General features: G+C 42.4%; 1 protein-coding gene across 4 annotated transcripts in view; it reads left to right on the top strand.

Annotated features, from left to right (window-relative positions):
- Positions 1–17,907, top strand: part of exd3 (exonuclease 3'-5' domain containing 3) — a 104,335-nt gene that overhangs the window by 21,721 nt on the left and 64,707 nt on the right. For all 4 annotated transcript variants that reach the window (XM_078426000.1, XM_078425997.1, XM_078425998.1 and 1 more), the window contains 5 exons: positions 297–467; positions 3,525–3,692; positions 11,229–11,282; positions 14,339–14,478; positions 17,698–17,798. In XM_078426000.1, the coding sequence (XP_078282126.1) occupies positions 297–467; positions 3,525–3,692; positions 11,229–11,282; positions 14,339–14,478; positions 17,698–17,798 (634 nt within the window). The remainder of the gene's footprint in view (positions 1–296; positions 468–3,524; positions 3,693–11,228; positions 11,283–14,338; positions 14,479–17,697; positions 17,799–17,907) is intronic.

Here is a 17,907-nt window from a genome sequence, read left to right as displayed (position 1 = left end):
CTGTCTGCCCTGTGACTGCCTGGCATTGAAAGCACCTTTTGTCTGTGATGGTGCAGGACATTGTGGCACTGTGCATGTTTACGGGTTAATTAGTGCAGACAATTGCCTTTGCACAGGCTGATGTTGAAGTGAAATGAAGTGTTAAGGAATCTGAATTGCCGTGCACTGTCACAGCAAGCGGGATGGGGGAACGGAGAGTAACAGTTACCTCGCTGAATAAATTAGTAGGCTCTTTTTGTGATGTTTAGATCAAGGGCTTTCCTTTTGTTTTGTTCACCCTCTCTTTGTCTCCCCAGCTCCCGGAAGAAGCAAGGCGAGGATTTGCCTCCCTCGCTGATCCATTGGAGGGTCTCCTGGTCATGCTGGAGAACTGCAACGACTGGAAAAAGGGAAAGAGACAGTCCCTGGCACATTATCTGATCGACCAGTTTAATAGTTGGATAAAAGAGAATGCAATCGTCCAGCAGGTTGGCAAAGAAGAAACTCATTTTGTACATTGACCCTGCGCTCAGCATCACATCACAGGGAATGTTTGGGGAAGGTTAGGACTGGAGGCAGGGTGATCAGAGATAGTGTGATTAGTATTGGCGCCGAGTGGCCATGAGTATTGCAAAAAATCCACATCAGTCCGGACTGCCAAGCAGTAACTTGTAGGGGGAGGAGTAGTGGTTTCTTTCTTCTCTCTCCCTAGTATCATGCGAATATATTACGGTTTAAAAAAATACATAATGTAACTCGCTGCCTTTCTAGGTGTCAAATATGCATGACTCCCTGTTCAAAAATGTTTGTGGGAAGTCCATAGGTGCAAAGCTTTATCTGATTGTGATTGAGGTACACAAATAAAGATACAAAGGCTCATAAATAACCACTGGAGAGAAGTGCTGCTCAGTGATAAATGGCTTCCTGAGAATGGTTCTGATCAATAATTTGTTGTGTGTGTGAGAAGTGCTGGTCAATGATTAGGGATTGTGCATGAGCATTGATGAACCCGAGCAACTTAGTTTCTGATCATTGGTAATAGTGTTCAAGTAATAACATCACTCTGTTCCTTGCACGATTATGTGTGAGGGGTGATGGTCACGATGATGTTTGTGTGGTGCTGATTGTTGATGCTTGACGGTATATGATCAATGATCATGTATGATGGATTAATCATGTTTATGTCATTCTGGTCATTGGTGATCATGTGTAAATAAAATGGGAACAATAATGTTTGAGTGAGTTCTGCTAAAAAATAATTGATGATGTGAGTACCCATAATGATTAACAGTTGATTGTGTATGAAATAATACTCTGATAATTTGCTGTCCTAGTATTAAAAAACCCAGTGGTTTAGCATTTGGCTCACCAGTTGATATTTGTGACTCTCCCTTTGAATGCACTGGAGTTCCAGTTCCCACGCTTCCCTTTCCAATGCACTGGGGCTCCAGTTCCCACGCTTCCCTTTCCATGCACTGGGGCTCTAGTGCCCATGCTCCCTCTCAATGCACTGGGGCTCTAGTGCCAATGCCCCCTGTCAATGCACTGGGGCTCCCGTTCCGACAAACCATTTTAATGCATTGGGGCTCTATTTCCCACACTCTCTTTCAATGCACCGAAGCTCCCATTCCCACGCTCCCTCTCAATGCACTGGGGCTCCAGTTCCCACGCTCCCTTTCAATACACTATGACCCCACTGGGCTCCAGTTGCCACACTTCCTTTCAAATCATCGGAACCTCTGTTCCCAAGCTCCTTTTAAACTTACCCGGATCACTGGAAAAATTATTTAAAATATTATGAATTAAATATGTCTTGGTTGTTAATAGGAATAACATTCGATAGTGTGGAAAATCTAACAGCCTGGCATTACCAAGGACCTGAGTGTGACAGAATTTTAGCGTGGTGCTAATCAATAATTGATCATGCACAGTGTCCTCCATAATGTTTGGGACAAAGACCCATCATTTATTTATTTGCTTCTGTACTCCACAATTTGAGATTTGTAATAGAAAAAAAATCACATGTGGTTAAAGTGCACATTGTCAGATTTTATTAAAGGGTATTTTTATACATTTTGGTTTCACCATGTAGAAATTACAGCTGTGTTTATACATAGTCCCCCTATTTCAGGGCACCATAATGTTTGGGACACATGGCTTCACAGATGTTTGTAAATGCTCAGGTGTGTTTAAATGCCTCCTTAATGCAGGTATAAGAGAGCTCTCAGCACCTAGTCTTTCCTCCAGTCCATCATCTTTGGAAACTTTAATTGCTGATTATCAACATGAAGACCAAAGTTGTGCCAATGAAAGTGAAAGAAGCCAATATGAGACTGAGAAACAAAAATAAAACTGTTAGAGACATCAGCCAAACCTTAGGCTTACCAAAATCAACTGTTTGGAACATCATTAAGAAGAAAGATAGCACTGGTGAGCTTACTAATCGCAAAGGGACTGGCAGGCCAAGGAAGATCTTGACAACTGATGACAGAAGAATTCAAAGATGTATGGCTGCTGAAGGTACTGGCTCGCTTATCTTCATTGATGATACAACTACTGATGGTAGTAGCATAATGAATTCCGAAGTGTAGAGACACATCCAAACTGCTCAAGTTCAAACAAATGCTTCAAAACCCATTGGCTGGCAGTTCATCCTACAGCAAGGCAATGACTCCAAACATACTGCTAAAGCAACAAAGGAGTTTTTCAAAGCTAAAAAAGGGTCAATTCTTGAGTGACTCAATCAATCACTCGATCTGAACCCAATTGAGCATACCTTTTATATGCTGAAGGGAAAACTGAAGAGAACTAGCCCCCAAAACAAGCATAAGCTAAAGATGGCTGCAATACAGGCCTGTCAGAGCATCACCAGAGAAGACACCCAGCAACTGGTGATGTCCATGAATTGCAGACTTCAAGCAGTCGTTGGATGCAAAGGACATGCAACAAAATACTAAGCATAACTACTTTCATTTACATGACATTGCTGTGTCCCAAACATTATGGTGCCTTGAAATGGGGGGGACTATGTATAAACACAGCTGTAATTTCTATATGGTGAAACCAAAATGTATAAAAATGGCCTTTATTAAAATCTGGCAATGTGCACTTTAACCACATGTAATTTTTTTCTATTACAAATCTCAAATTGTGGAGTACAGAGGCAAATAAATAAATGATGGGTCTTTGTCCCAAACATTATGGAGGGCACTGTGGCAATGGTTGTTGTAACTGATCAGTGATTGTGTGCATGAATTGTTCTGATCGTTGGTAGTTGTATATGATAGAGTTCTGACCAATACTAATTGTGAGCAGTTGTGGTCATTGTTGTGATTCTGTGTAGTTGGTGCTGATTGATGTTTAGCGTTGAGTCAGTATTAAATGAGTGCATTTTTCAGCATGTATTTGTGTACGAATAGTGATTATTACGGATAATTTTGTTTATTCAGATTAACGAGCGAGTTGCTTTCGTGAATGGTTTGGGAATACCATTTTAATGCTTCTTCCTCTATTTCCTCTATCCACACCATATCGTTCTGCTAAAGCCATGCCAGAAGCAAAACCTGTTGCAGACAAAAGTCTTTGCTTTGCTCACCGTGGTTCCAACCAATGTGCTGGACCCGCTGGTTTCCCTGTTCGAAGTGGATAAAGCTGATACATCCTCGCTGCTCAGCCTGATCAATGATCTGTGCATCAAGACCAAGTATAAGGAGGTGAGGCTTGTCATACTGTTTTATGGACATCACTTTCTCGGTTATTAATAACTTTCTGCCTAAGACTACTGTTGTTTGGTTTCATTTAGAAATTAGTAGTGCCTTCTCTGTCGGCCACCAATATCTTTTGACCTGCTGAGTTACTCCAGCATTTTGTGAATAAATCGATTTGTACCAGCATCTGCAGTTATTTTCTTATACTCTTTTGATTGTTAAATGAAGAAAGCTTGAAAGGGACCATAAATATCTAGTTCCTTGATGAACATTTGAATAACATTCAGATATACTCTATTGCAGAATGTGATAACTTCCACATTTGGTTCTTGTCTCACAATTCACAGATGTGCCTCATATATTACTATTATTTTTGGCAATATAACTAGACAGTTTCCTATCCCTTGCTAACACCATCTGATTTCTTGGTTCTCCAATTCCACCCTCTGCATTTCCCCAAAGGATTTTCCCGTATTGCATTTCAGAGCAGCTTGCATTTTGAGGTTCAGGTTATTAACGAGGTATTACCAATGAAAACTGCATGATGAAGCACCAGTCCCCTCATTCACTGCTCAGGCATGTTGCAATCCCATCACTTGCTCCCAAGTCGGTAAATGCCGCAGTGTTTTACCTGCATTTTTGAATTTAATTAGAAATTTTGCTGTTGATTCTTCTCCAAGGTATACAGTATCAGTCCCCAAAATCTGATTTGGTGTCATGACACTGGCACTTTGTTGCTTGAGTTTTGTAATCCTGTACAACTCAAATTATGAAGATATCCCAAGTATTTGGAGATTATTTGAAAGACTCTTTCTGAGATGGAAGCAACAAATGGCACATTGCAGCCCTCTGAAGTGATGGTGCTCCATTTTCCTCGCACATCCCAAAGACATGCTTGGCACTAACACTGTGAATTATCCTCAGTGTTGGTGAATGGTCATAGAATCAAAGGGGATTTGATGGACGTGAGAGAGAATTGGTTGAAGGGCTTCAGGGAAATAAAAGGGGGAACAGGACTGTTGTGCTTGCTCGACTGGGGGGAGCAAGCATGGACAGGATGGGATGAATGGCCTCCTTTGTTCTAATAATGAAATGGTCAAATATCTGAGCAGGCTAAGCAATGCCAGGATGAGCAGAGGGAAAGATTGACAGAGCAGCTTGTGTGATGTGGTCATCTGCTCCACTTCAGTGTCTGAGAGGGTGTGAATTAATGAGGCTTTTCAGCAATTTCTACACATTCCTTGGAGTAGAAAATAAATTCTTGTAACTGGTCTGTTGCATCATGATCAAGGCAAGTTGCCATAGTTCACTACCCTGTGATAATACTGGATCTGCTGAAAATCCATAATCAAAATGTGTCACTTTTGATTTGAAGGTATCACAGTGCAATTAGCAGTGATATTTTACAGACAGAAGTAGAAACCTCCCTCTGGGATTGCTGCTCGGCATTGTGTGTTGCAGCTGGGATCATTTATCAATGCTGTATCGTTCTGACCCATTGAGCCCAAGGGGAAAAAAACCCACAAAACCTCTCTCATGCCTCTGCTCTTGCCTTGCTGTTGAGTTGCTGAGCAGAAAAGAATCATAATTTGAGCAAAGGGTTTTGTTTTTTTGCAGAGAATTTAATGTATCCCAGGAATTCTGTCTGCAAATTGTATCAAAAGGACAGGATAATGAGACCGTGTTGAAGGCTCACTGTCGGTCATTTGCATGGGTTTTATCTGGAAGCTGTTTTTGTGCACTTTCTCGGAGCTGGCTATTAACCCTTCATGCACTGTATACAATCCTCTTTGTCTGGTGCTATGAAAATCTTTGCTGTACTTCAGGCGACATTCATTACCCCTTGAATTTTCAGTTTGTTCAGACAAATTACAAAACGATGAGCTGCTTTGATGAAGAGGAACTGTATCCACGAGGGGCAGCAGATGCACTTCTGTTGTAAATGGCAGAGAAACACTTAGGAACGTGAGCAATACATTCTGTAGTAGATTACTGTGGAAGTCCCGTTGCATCTTGAAAATCTCAGGTCCATGGCTGCTAAAAGCAGCGACGGAGCATTTGAAATGGTGATGAGAACCTTAAGTCCTTTCATTGGAGCACGCAGAAATCCCGTGCGAGGGATGGAAGGAGTGCACTGCCTCACAAACTGACCCCCACCAGCCCTGTGAGCCACTCTGTGCCCCGCCTCTGCATTTCCCACATTACACACCTCAGAACTCATAAAGCTGGAGTGGAAGCAATTCACCCTCAATCCCAAAGGACTGCCATAGAAGGACTACACCAATCAGAGATTTGCTCCTGTTCCACGACAAAGTCCTCTCTTTATAAAACCTACTTTTCCATTCTTACTCCCCTTGATATAAAGGAGGGACTGGAAACAATGCAATAAAACAGCTTGCATTACCTGAAAAACCTAATGGGAATGCAAGTCTGGCAGGAAGCATAGCAGAGACCTTGACTGACGATCCAGAGACACAAGTTCAGATTTAACCAGAACAATGAGGAATTTAAATTGTTAAGCAAGTAAATTGAAAATAAAAAGTGGGTATACATTACTACAAAACCTACTGCATTATTAGGAAGGATGGTGAAATGATTTATTGTAGTCACAGTCATGTAGATGTTACTTGTGAGCAATAATAGAGCAGAGCAAGATAGACCACTCGACCCTAAAAACTGTAGTATGTCATGGTGCCATTTTAGTAGGCAGAAACTTTCAGAAACATTTAAAAAGAAAAATAACAAAAATCTGTGAATATAGATGAGATATATATTCTGCATTTTTATGGTATCATCACACATACTATTCTGCCAAAACACTGATTACACTGCGAGAGGCATAGCGAACGGCAGGTTTTGCTTACTAAAATGGCAGATGTTACGCTCCTTTGCATAGTACACTTCAGTAAAGGCGATTTCGACGGAGTGGTTCATCTTGCTCCTCTAGTATCTTTGCTTGTGAGCTACATTGAAGCAATTTTGTCATTGTGGTACAAAGAAATATCTGAATAAAGGAAATCAAAAAGAGTCCTTGGAAAGGTGGCATGGATTTGATACTTGCAGCATGCTTGAGGAATTTCAAAAGGAAGATTGCTCGAGGATTGGGCAGCTATTGCATACAATAGTCACCAGTGTCTTCTACTAAGCCAGTGACGATCGAGGGGCAGCAATACATGTTAGGATTGTGTGTGACTTGTGGGGGATTGTGTGGTTGGTGGAACTCCCATATGTCTGCTGTTCTTGACGGAGGATGAATCTAACATTACCTCTATCCTCAATGTCTGACTCTGTTACTGTGTACCACAATGAATGTTTGAATACTACATCTTGTCATTTAATTGGTATATTATAGTCATATGGTCTTGAGTCTAGTAATTCCAAATAAGAACCACTGCTGTGATATTTTCCGTTTTGGGACATATGACAATAAAACATTCTTGACTCTTCAGCCTTTTCCAATGCTATATCCCTCCATGACTCTACAATTGTCTTTGCAAATAAACTTGCAAGTTGAAAAACATGCAAACAACTGGGTAGGTATGACACTGTGAAAGATGAAAAAAAGACTGTGGTTCTTACTTGAAATGTTTTGAATAGTGGTTGGCAAACAATACTGCAGATGAAAAAATGGTAAATATATTCCTCACTATTTTGGACCATATAGATCGGTCAGAAAAAGAGACAAAGTGCTGGAGTAACTGAGTTTCGGGTTGGGACCCTTCTTCAGACTGTTTGTAGGGGGAAAGAAAGCTGGAAGAGAGGAGGTATAGGACGAAGCCTGGCAGGTAATCCTTCCCCTCCTCTCTAGATTCACCCCCCCCCAATCAGTCTGAAGAAGCGACTCTGACCCTAAACGTCACCTACCTCTGTTCTCCAGAGATATTCCTTGACCTGCTGAGTTACTACAGCACTTTGTATTTTATTGTACACTAACATCTCTCCCATTATAGATGACGCTCTCACTAGGGTCTCCTCGATATCCCGCAGCTCCGCTCTTGCTCCCCCTCCCCCCATTCATAACAAGAACGGAGTCCCCCGTGTCCTTACATTCCATCCCGTCAGCCGTCACATACAGCACATAATCCTCTGACAATTTCGCCACCTCCAACGTGATTCCACTACGAGCCACATCTTCCCATCTCCACCCCTTTCTGCTTTCCGCAGAGACGTTCACTCTGCAACTCGTCCCTTCCCACTCAAACCACCCCCTCCCCAGGTACTTTCTCCTGCAACCACAGGAGATGCAACTCCTGTTCCTATACCTCCCCCCTTGACTCCGTCCAAGGACCCCAACAGTCATTTCAGGTGAGGCAGAGAGGTTCACTTGCACCTCCTCCAACCTCATCTACTATATCCGCTGTTCCAGGTGTGGGCTCCTGTATATCGGCAAGACCAAGCGCGGGCTCGGTGATCGTTTCGCTGAACACCTCCGCTCAATCCGCCTAAACCTACCTGATCTCCCAGTTGCTCAACACTTTAACTCTCCCTCCCATTCCCACACTGACTTTCTGTCCTGGGCCTCCTCCATTGTCAGAGTGAGGCCCAGCGCAAATTGGAGGAACAGCACCTCATATTTTGCTTGGGGAGCTTACACCCCAGCGGTATGAACATTGACTTCTCTAAATTCAAGTAGCCGTTGCTTTCCTTCTCTCTCCATCCCCTCCCCCTTCCCAGTTCTACCAGTCTTAGTGTCTCCGACTACATTTAATCTGGAGTTTAGAAGGATGAGAGGGGATCTTATAGAAACATATAAAATTATAAAAGGTCTGGACAAGCTAGATGCAGGAAAAATGTTCCCAATGTTGGGCGAGTCCAGAACCAGGGGCCACAGTCTTAGAGTAAAGGGGAGGCCATTTAAAACTGAGGTGAGAAGAAACTTTTTCACTCAGAGTTGTGAATTTGTGGAATTCTCTGCAACAGAGGGCAGTGGAAGCCAAATCACTGGATGGATTTAAGAGAGAGTTAAATAGAGCTCTAGAGGCTAGTGGAAGCACCAATAAAAGGAATGGGATTCTCTTGCACAGTATTTTAAACTTAAGCCCAAGCCACTCTCACTGCAGAACATTCCAAGTTTCACTGCCTGCACCAAGAGGAAGGAGGAGCATATAGCTGACGACATAATTGCACTGAAGCATCTGGAGAGCCTCAATGGCTTTGAAGCTTTACCAGATGATGCCCTCCAGGATCATTTTGCCCGTGGTCTACAAAGGGGAGATTGTCGCAAACACCCTTGTCACAAAAGAATTTGATTTTTAAGTCTGCGTGAAAGTCCACTAAATTTGGATCTTGCCTGTAAAGATCCCAAGGAGTTAACATGCCAGTTTGTCTCAACCAAAATTATTTTTTATGGGTCTAGAGAACATTTAAGGGGAAGAGTGCAGTACATTGAGTTGTATAATTTGCTGACATATGTTTGCTCTATGTGGTAGAGTTGTACCTTTGTCTGCCTTGGGTTGTCATAATGTAACTTACCAGCAGGGGGAGGCTGGAGGAGAAATGGAAATAGACATGCATACCCAGATATGCATGTGGCCTGATAACCCTCTCTTTTTCATGAATAATAAAAGTTAGAGTCATACAGCACAGAAGCAGGCCCTTATGCCCAATGTCCATGCTGACCAAGATGCATCATGTATGCTTGTCCCACCTGCTCGCATTTGGCCCGTATCCCTCTAAACCTTTCCTATCCGTACCTGTCCTAATGTCATTTGACTGATGTAATAGTACCTGCCTCAACAACCTCCTCTGTCAGCTCGTTCCATATACCCACCACCGTCCGTGTGAAAAAGTTGCCCATCGGGTTCCTATTAAATCTTTCCCCTCTCACTATAAACCTATGTTCTCTGGTTCTTGATTCCCCTACTCTGCGTAAAAGACTGCATCATCCAGTCTATTCCACTCATGATTTTATATATCATATCATATCATATCATATATATACAGCCGGAAACAGGCCTTTTCGGCCCTCCAAGTCCGTGCCGCCCAGTGATCCCCGCACATTAACATTATCCTACACCCACTAGGGACAATTTTTACATTTACCCAGCCAATTAACCTACATACCTGTACGTCTTTGGAGTGTGGGAGGAAACCGAAGATCTCGGAGAAAACCCACGCAGGTCACGGGGAGAACGTACAAACTCCTTACAGTGCAGCACCCGTAGTCAGGATCGAACCTGAGTCTCCGGCGCTGCATTCGCTGTAAAGCATTACTTCTATAAGATCATCCCTCGGCCTCCTGTGCTCCAAGGAATAAAGTCCTAGCTGCCCACCTTTCCCTATAGCTCAAGCCCACAAGTCATAGCAACATCCTCGTTAATCTTCTCTGCATTCTTCCCAGCTTAAGGACATCCTTCCTCTGACAGGGTGATCAAAACTGAACACAATATTCCAAATGCGGCCTCACCAATGTGTTGCACAACTATAACATAACATCCCAACTTTAATACTTGGCCCTGAAAAATAAAGGCCAATGTACCAAAAGATTTCTTGAGCACTCCATCTACCCGTGACGCCACTTTCAGGGAGCGATGTATCTGTATTAGATCCCTCTGCTCTACAACACTCCCCAGGGCCCAACCATTCACTGTGAAGCTTTGACTTTCCAAAATGCAACAACTCACACTTATCTACATTAAACCCCTGTAACCAATCCTCTGCCCAATTGCTCAGCTGATCAAGATCCTGCTGTAATTTTTGATAACAATCTTCACTATCTATGATACCACCACTTTAGGATCATCTGCAAATTTACTAATCATTCCTTGTACTTTCTCCTCCAAATCGTTGATATAAACCACAAACAGCAATGGGCCCAGCACTGATCCCTGAGGCACACCACTAGTCACAGGCCTCCAGTCCAAGAAACAACCTTCCACCATCACCCTCTGGTTCCTTCCATGAAGCCAAAATCTCTATCCAATCGACGATCTCTCCCTGGATCCCATGCTATCTAAGCTTCCAGAGCAGCCTATCGTGCAAACTTTATCAAAGGTCTCGCTGAAATCCTTATACACAATGTCAACAGCTTTGGCCTCATCAACCTTTTTGGTTACTTCAAAAAACTCAAGCAGATTTGTATGACATGATCTTGTGCATACAAAACCTTGATGACTATCCCTAATCAGCTCCTGTCAATTCAAATGCATACATATCATCCCTCAGAATCCTCGCCATTAGCTTGCCTGCCGCAGATGTAGGTTCACTGGTCTAAAGTTCCCAAGTTTTTCCTTGCAGCCCTCGTAACTAAAAGTTATTCCACTTTTGGTTTTAAAATTGTTCAAATTAATTATTGATTTCTCCCTTTCCTAATCTTGTGACCGGATCACTTCATTGAGCTGAAGGGGTGGGTACTTCAGTGAATGGGATTGACCAGCGTATATGGCACCTGCACTATTATTATTATTGCATTCAATGTCACCCTAAGTGAAAGTGCAAGGTTTCTCTGCCTTAAATAAAGGCCATTCAAAAAATGACTTTGTATTGTAATGTTATTGATAGCAATATTTTGAGATCCTGAATATGTCTCTTCTTGATCCACAGGCTGTGGTACTGAGTATAAAGTTGAACCTTCAATCACAGCTGAACATAGAGGAGGTAAGTAGAGTACTCAATTCACATTACAAAGTGCAGGAGTTAGTAGAAAGATGGCAAAACCCCATTGCAAATCGATGTAACTGCTGATTAAGCTGGGTCTGAGGATTTACTGGAATAAGGCACAGCTGGAGGGGTTATGCCAGAGAGCTAAAGACCCGGGTTCGATCCTGATGTTTGATAAAAGACATGCGGGTTTGAAGGTTAATTGGCTACTGTAAATCGCCACTAGTGTGTAGGGAGTGGACGTGAAAATGGGGTAACATACAACTAGTTAAATGGGCGATCAGTGGTCGGCATGGACTCGGTGGGCCGAAGGGTCTGCTTCCATGCTGTATCTCTAAACTAAACTAAACTTAACTAAGGGAGTATTTCCGCTGAATTCCTTGTGCACTGCGTGTATGGTTTTTTATTATTGTCATATGTACCGAGGTACAGTGCAAAGATTTGTTTTGCATGCTATTCATAGATCAGATATATCATACATACAGTGCTCTCCATAATGTTTGGGACAAAGACCCATCATTTATTTATTTGCCTCTGTACTCCACAATTTGAGATTTGTAATAGAAAAAATCACATGTGGTTGAAGTGCACATTGTCAGATTTTAATAAAGGTCATTTTTATACATTTTGGTTTCACCATGTAGAAATGACAGCTGTGTTTATACATAGTCCCCCCATTTCAGGGGAGCATAATGTTTGGGACACATGGCTTCACGGTTCCTCAGGTGTGTTTAATTGCCTCCTTAAAATGCAGGTATAAGAGCGGTCTCAGCACCTAGTCTCCTCCAGTCTTTCCATCACCTTTGAAAACTTTTATTGCTGTTTATCAACATGAGGACCAAAGTTGTGCCAATGAAAGTGAAAGAAGCCATTATGAGACTGAGAAACAAGAATAAAACTGCTAGAGACATCAGCCAAACCTTGGGCTTACCAAAATCAACTGTTTGGAACATCATTTAGAAGAAAGAGAGCACTGGTGAGTTTTCAAATCGCAAAGGGACTGGCAGGCCAAGGAAAACCTCCACTGCCGATGACAGAAGAATTCTCTCCATAATTAAAAAAAATCCCCAAACACCTGTCCGACAGATCAGAAACACTCTTCAGGAGTCGGGTGTGGATTTGTCAATGACCACTGTCATTTCTGTCACAAACAGAAATACAGAGGCTACACTGCAAGATGCAAACCACTGGTTAGCTGCAAAAATAGGATGGCCAGGTTACAGTTTGCCAAGAAGTACTGAAAAGAGCAACCACAGTTCTGGAAAAAGGTCTTGTGGACAGATGAGACGAAGATTAACTTATCAGAGTGATGGCAAGAGCAAGTGATGCAATACAGGCCTGGCAGAGCATCACCAGAGAAGATACCCAGGAACTGGTGATGTCCATGAATCGCAGACTTCAAGCAGTCATTGCTTACAAAGGATATGCAACAAAATACTAAACATGACTACTTTAATTTACATGACATTGCTGTGTCCCAAACATTATGGTGCCCTGAAATGGGGGGACTATGTGTGAACACTGCTGTAATTTCTACATAGTGAAACCAAAATGTATAAAAATGGCCTTTATTAAAATCTGACAATGTGCACTTTAACTACATGTGATATTTTCTATTACAAATCTCAAATTGTGGAGTACAGAGGCAAATAAATAAATGATGGGTCTTTGTCCCAAACATTATGGACGGCACTGTAGATACAATCAGTTCAAACTCAAGCACAATAGATAGAGCAAAGGGGAAGATACAGAATGCAGAATATAGTTCTCAGCTTTGTAGCACACCAGTTCCTTGGTGCTCAATGGGGTGGAGGTGAATCAAACAGTAAATCCAGTTTAGAGCTGATTTCGGAAAAGGGATAAGAAAATGCTTCTTGTTCATGCTGTTAAATTATAAGACATTAGCACCAATCTGGCACATTTCCAAGCTTAATGTCTTTTAATCTCTGGAGGCAAGTTTCAGGTCATGGCACTGCATCAGGCCTAAGCTGGAACAGGAAAGATTGCCAGAATGTAGCAGTATACGGAGAGGTAAAATAGGGAATGGTAGGGGATGGATGGAGCCAAATGGGGAAGCGATGATGAGCAGTTGGAACCGGGTGGGGGGGAGTAGATGAGAGGAATGAATAAAGGGAGAATAAAAAAATAAGTGCCTTGATAGTTGCAGAATTTTAGCCGTTCCTGAACCTGATTGTGTGGGACTTCAGCCAGATGGTAGTAAAGGAATCCTGGAGGATAGACGCTGCCTTCTTGCTTCAGCGCCTCATGCAGATGCTTTCAATGGAGGGAGAGCTGTGCCCTTTATGGACTGGGCTGAGTCCACCATTCTTTGCAACCTCTTGCAGTCCTGTGCATTGGTATTGCCATTCTAGGCCATGATACAACCAGTCAGGATACTTTCTTTTGATAATTTTACAGCTAAGATAAAGGAGATTCTAAAAGATTCTAGAAGTGTATCAAGTGAAAAAGTGTAACTAGGGTAACAGGGCCTGTTAAAGTTCAATAAGATCATCTATGTGTACAGCCACAGGAGATGGGCGTGGAGGACCTGAGGGACAACTTTTGTCAAATAGAGAATGGTGCTTATATGGAATGAGCTGCCACAAGAGTGGTAGAGACGGATACGGTTACTACATTTAAAAAAACATTGGATAGGTACATGGATAGGAAAGGTGCGAGGGGATATGAGTCAGGCACAGACAAATGCTCAACTTGGTCGTATGGATGGGTTGGGCTAAAGGGCTTGTTTCCGTGCCGTAGAGCTCTATGACTCTAAGTTGATAATAAGAACTTTGCTTCTCTATTGGCTGTGACATGCCCCTTTAGTGACTTTAATTATGGTGCTCCTGCTTTGGAATGGTCCTGCCTGCTCATCATTTTTCCATAGCTAATGTCCCCACTCTTATCCTTATGGATTTCAGTTGACGTTGTATTATGTGGCCCTGCTGGCATCCTAAACCCTTCACTCTTTCTTTACCAATTAACTCTAATGAATACCTCTTTTCATTCAACTGAGAATCCAGTCTCAATGTGAGTTCTTGTCTTTGGTACAGATGTGTAGTCCCCTGCTTCTTCAGGAGGATATGAGCCTGGTGGAGGCGTACGTGGATGATTATCCAGAGCTACAGGGTCGTTTGCTACAAGCACTGGATTCGTTGTGCTACCTAGTTGATAACACAAGAAACATCCAAAGGTACTCCTCCAGAGTCATCACTGAAAGATGCTCAACAACTGCCTGGCCTGGCTGAGTGGGTAAATGCAGTAGTGCTGCCAATAGTCTGTGTTATGCCAACCTTTCTCAGTGCGGATAGCACAAGGAAGCAATGGCTGAGAGTGCTCCTGAGGTGGAAACGGTAGCTTGAAACTGCATCATTTCCCTTTACCAGGGCATTTTCATAGAAGTGAGAACACTTGAGATAGAGTGTTCCATGGATCATAGCCTGCACGAGCACGGACCTCCGCTCATAGCTGTGTTGTCTCCATGTCCACTGTTCTTGTTGAATCAGGCGTGCAAATAGCCAGCAGAGCAAGGTACCAGTGCATTTCATGTTGACTGGGGAGTGGGGCAGGGACTGAAGATGGGGAGGGTGGGGCTAGGACTAAAGTTTGGGAAGAGTAGGGCAGAGCCTAGAGATAGGGGAGCAAATGGCAGAGAGTGGAATGGGGAAGGTAGGGACTGGAGATGGAGAAGATTGGTGCAGCGTTCAGAGATTGGAGAGGATGGGAGAGTATAGAGATCGAATAATGTGGGGGAGAAATTGGAGATGGGGGAGGATAGATTTGAGAGAACTGGGTACAAACAGTGAGTGCACTGGATGTCATCTACCAATCTTCCATGGATCATAGAGCAGTTTGGAAAGTAGCAAAGGGTTATATAATACATTGGTTGTGAGGAGGATGTAGTGAAGCTTTAGATGGAAATAGGCAGGGTCCATGAATGAGGAAGAATGTGGCAGAGGAAGAAAGGATACGAGTTATGCCACCTTGGGGAAAACTAGGGTATTTTGTAAATGGTGAGAAATTGAAAGATTTAACTGTTCAGAGATACCTGGGAGTTAGTACACTAGTCACTGAAAGTTAACTTGGCAATTAAGGACGAATAGTATATTGGCTTTCATTCAAAGAATATTTGAGTACAAAAGCCACACGTTTTACCTCATCTTGGTCCTGAATAGCCAACCTTTTATCCTGAGACTGCCTCTCCTATGCTAAATTCTCCCAGCCAAGGAAACAGCAAGCATCTATCCCACTCTATCTCAATTAGTTCAGCTTCTTCTAAACTTTGGTGAGAATAGAACAATCCTATTCTGTCAGTCTCCATTAAACAGTCTCCTCATGTCAAGAATCAATCTCCTTTCCACTGCCTCCAAGTTCAGAATGTTGTTCTGGGACGGAATGCTGCTGTTATGAAGTGGACTGGGATTTCTGTGCAACAGAAGAGGCTGAGGGAGGACCTGATAGAGGCATATAAAATAATGAGAGGCAGAGATGGGATATTCTGATGGTAAGAAACCTTCCCGCATGTCTGATGTGCCTGAGACCAAAGGTGTGCATTTAAATAAGGAGTATGTTTTTTTCGAGATCTGAGGAAGTATTTTTTTTAACCCTCAAAGTTATTGTAGTTTGGAATGGATTGCCAGTATTGGTAGAGGGAGGGACTCTCACAAAACGCAAGCATCCAGACAAGCACTTGAATCGCCAGTACTAGTGAAGAGATAGTACGGATAGGTATTTTATAGTTGGCATAGGCATGGCGGGCCGAAGGACCTGTTTCAGTACTCCATGACTGTATGATGTTCATATTATTTTCAGCACAAAACGCGGAACTGTAAACATTATTCAAGGTTGTTTCCCCAGCCTCCTTGCAAGAAAGTCAGGCATACCATTTGCCTTCCTACTTATCTCCTGCATCTGTTTTAATTTCTATCCATGCTTGACTAGCTTGCACTCTATAACAGCATCTATTATTTTCTAATTTAAAAGCATTCTATTTTTCTAGTTGTTCTGTGAAATTCAAAATCTTGCATATCCCCCTCCACACAATGCTCTGTCTAACATCAAATTGTTCACTTAATTAACCCATTTGTAGGCAGTTTGGTTTCTTTTCACTGTTGACTTTCCCACTGGCTTTGTGTCATCAACAAATTTGGGTACTTTATGCTGTATTTTTAGATATGCCATAAAAAGCTCTTGCAAATACCTCGGTTATTTGCAAGAGCTTTTGCAAGATGCTGTTCCCTGTTGATCGCCAGTTGTAGCAGCCTGCCAACTTGAAAAATACATATTTATTTCTATTCTTTTTCTCCTGGCCTTAGATCCATCTTCTATCCTCGCTAATATGTACCCTAAACTTGTGAGCGCGTATTTTATGCAACACAGTGCCTCATTAGATGCTTTTAAAAATCCAAATACACCCCATCCACATTTGCCCTTCTCATCCTATGAGTTATAAACACCATTAAGTTTATCAATCATGCTTTCTATTTCATAAAATGTTAACTATCCATGATCATATTATGGTTGTCTAAGCATCGTGTGCATTCCGAGATTTTGCAATTTATGTTGAGGGAACTGATCCATGGTCTCTCACCAACAAATCCATGCTGACTATCCCTGACCATTCACTGCCTTACCAAATATAGTTTAATCCTGCCTCTCAAAATTTCTTCAATAATTTCCCTACCACTGATATTAGGCTAACTGGACCATAATTACTTGGATTATCCCAAGTATCCTCGTGAATAAAATTACCACATTTGATGTGTGGCGGTTAGAAGGCACATGGCTTATAGCCAATAAAGATTTGCTCGCTCAGGGCCCCAGCAATCTCTTCCTTTACTTCCACTACCTCCCTTGGCAGCCTGGGATACACATGTCAACCCCTGGGGATTTATCCACGTTTATGCCTGCTAAGACATCAAATACCTTTTTATCGAAGGTAGACACAAAATGCTGGAGTAACTCAACGGGGCAGGCAGCATCTCTGGAGAGAAGGAATGGGTGACGTTTCGGGTCGAGACCCTTCTTCAGACTGCTGTCTGAAGGGTGACGACCCAAAACGTCACCCATGCCTGTCCCACTGAGTTACTCCAGCATTTTGTGTCTGCCTTTGATTTAAACCAGCATCTGCAGTTCTGTCCTACAAATACCTTTTTATGACAAGGTAGGAAAGCGGAGTTGAGGCCAAAATCAGAAGAGCTTGGGTCTTGTATCTCTATACATAACTTCCTACATAATTTTGTGTTATGAAGTTCCTATGATGTACCCTGGAACATCCCATGGGCTTAAAGATATTCTATAGATGCACATTTCTATTCATTTCACATAGACATATTTCATAGAGATAGGCTGAGATTGGATCTTCAGTGTTCATGTGTCATCACAATGTTGTAATCCTGTTTCTTTCTGGCAGGCATGATGGAAAGCTATCACGATTGAGATGCAATAAAATAAATTATAAAGTCTTAAGTAAATTGGTGTTCAGACTTATGGAACGTTATGGCCTTGGCACAGGTGTGTATGAGGTGAAGACGAGGTATGGATTTTCACCACTCATTTTTTTAGGAACAAGCTCTTCAGTCATTACATGTTACACCAGTGAAATCCTGTGTGTCCTCTAACA

Source organism: Rhinoraja longicauda, chromosome 31 (assembly GCF_053455715.1).
Source record: "Rhinoraja longicauda isolate Sanriku21f chromosome 31, sRhiLon1.1, whole genome shotgun sequence".
Taxonomy (NCBI): Eukaryota; Metazoa; Chordata; class Chondrichthyes; order Rajiformes; family Arhynchobatidae; genus Rhinoraja; species Rhinoraja longicauda.
The sequence above is the reverse complement of the archived record's forward strand: the minus strand, read 5'-3'. Positions and strand labels throughout refer to the sequence as shown.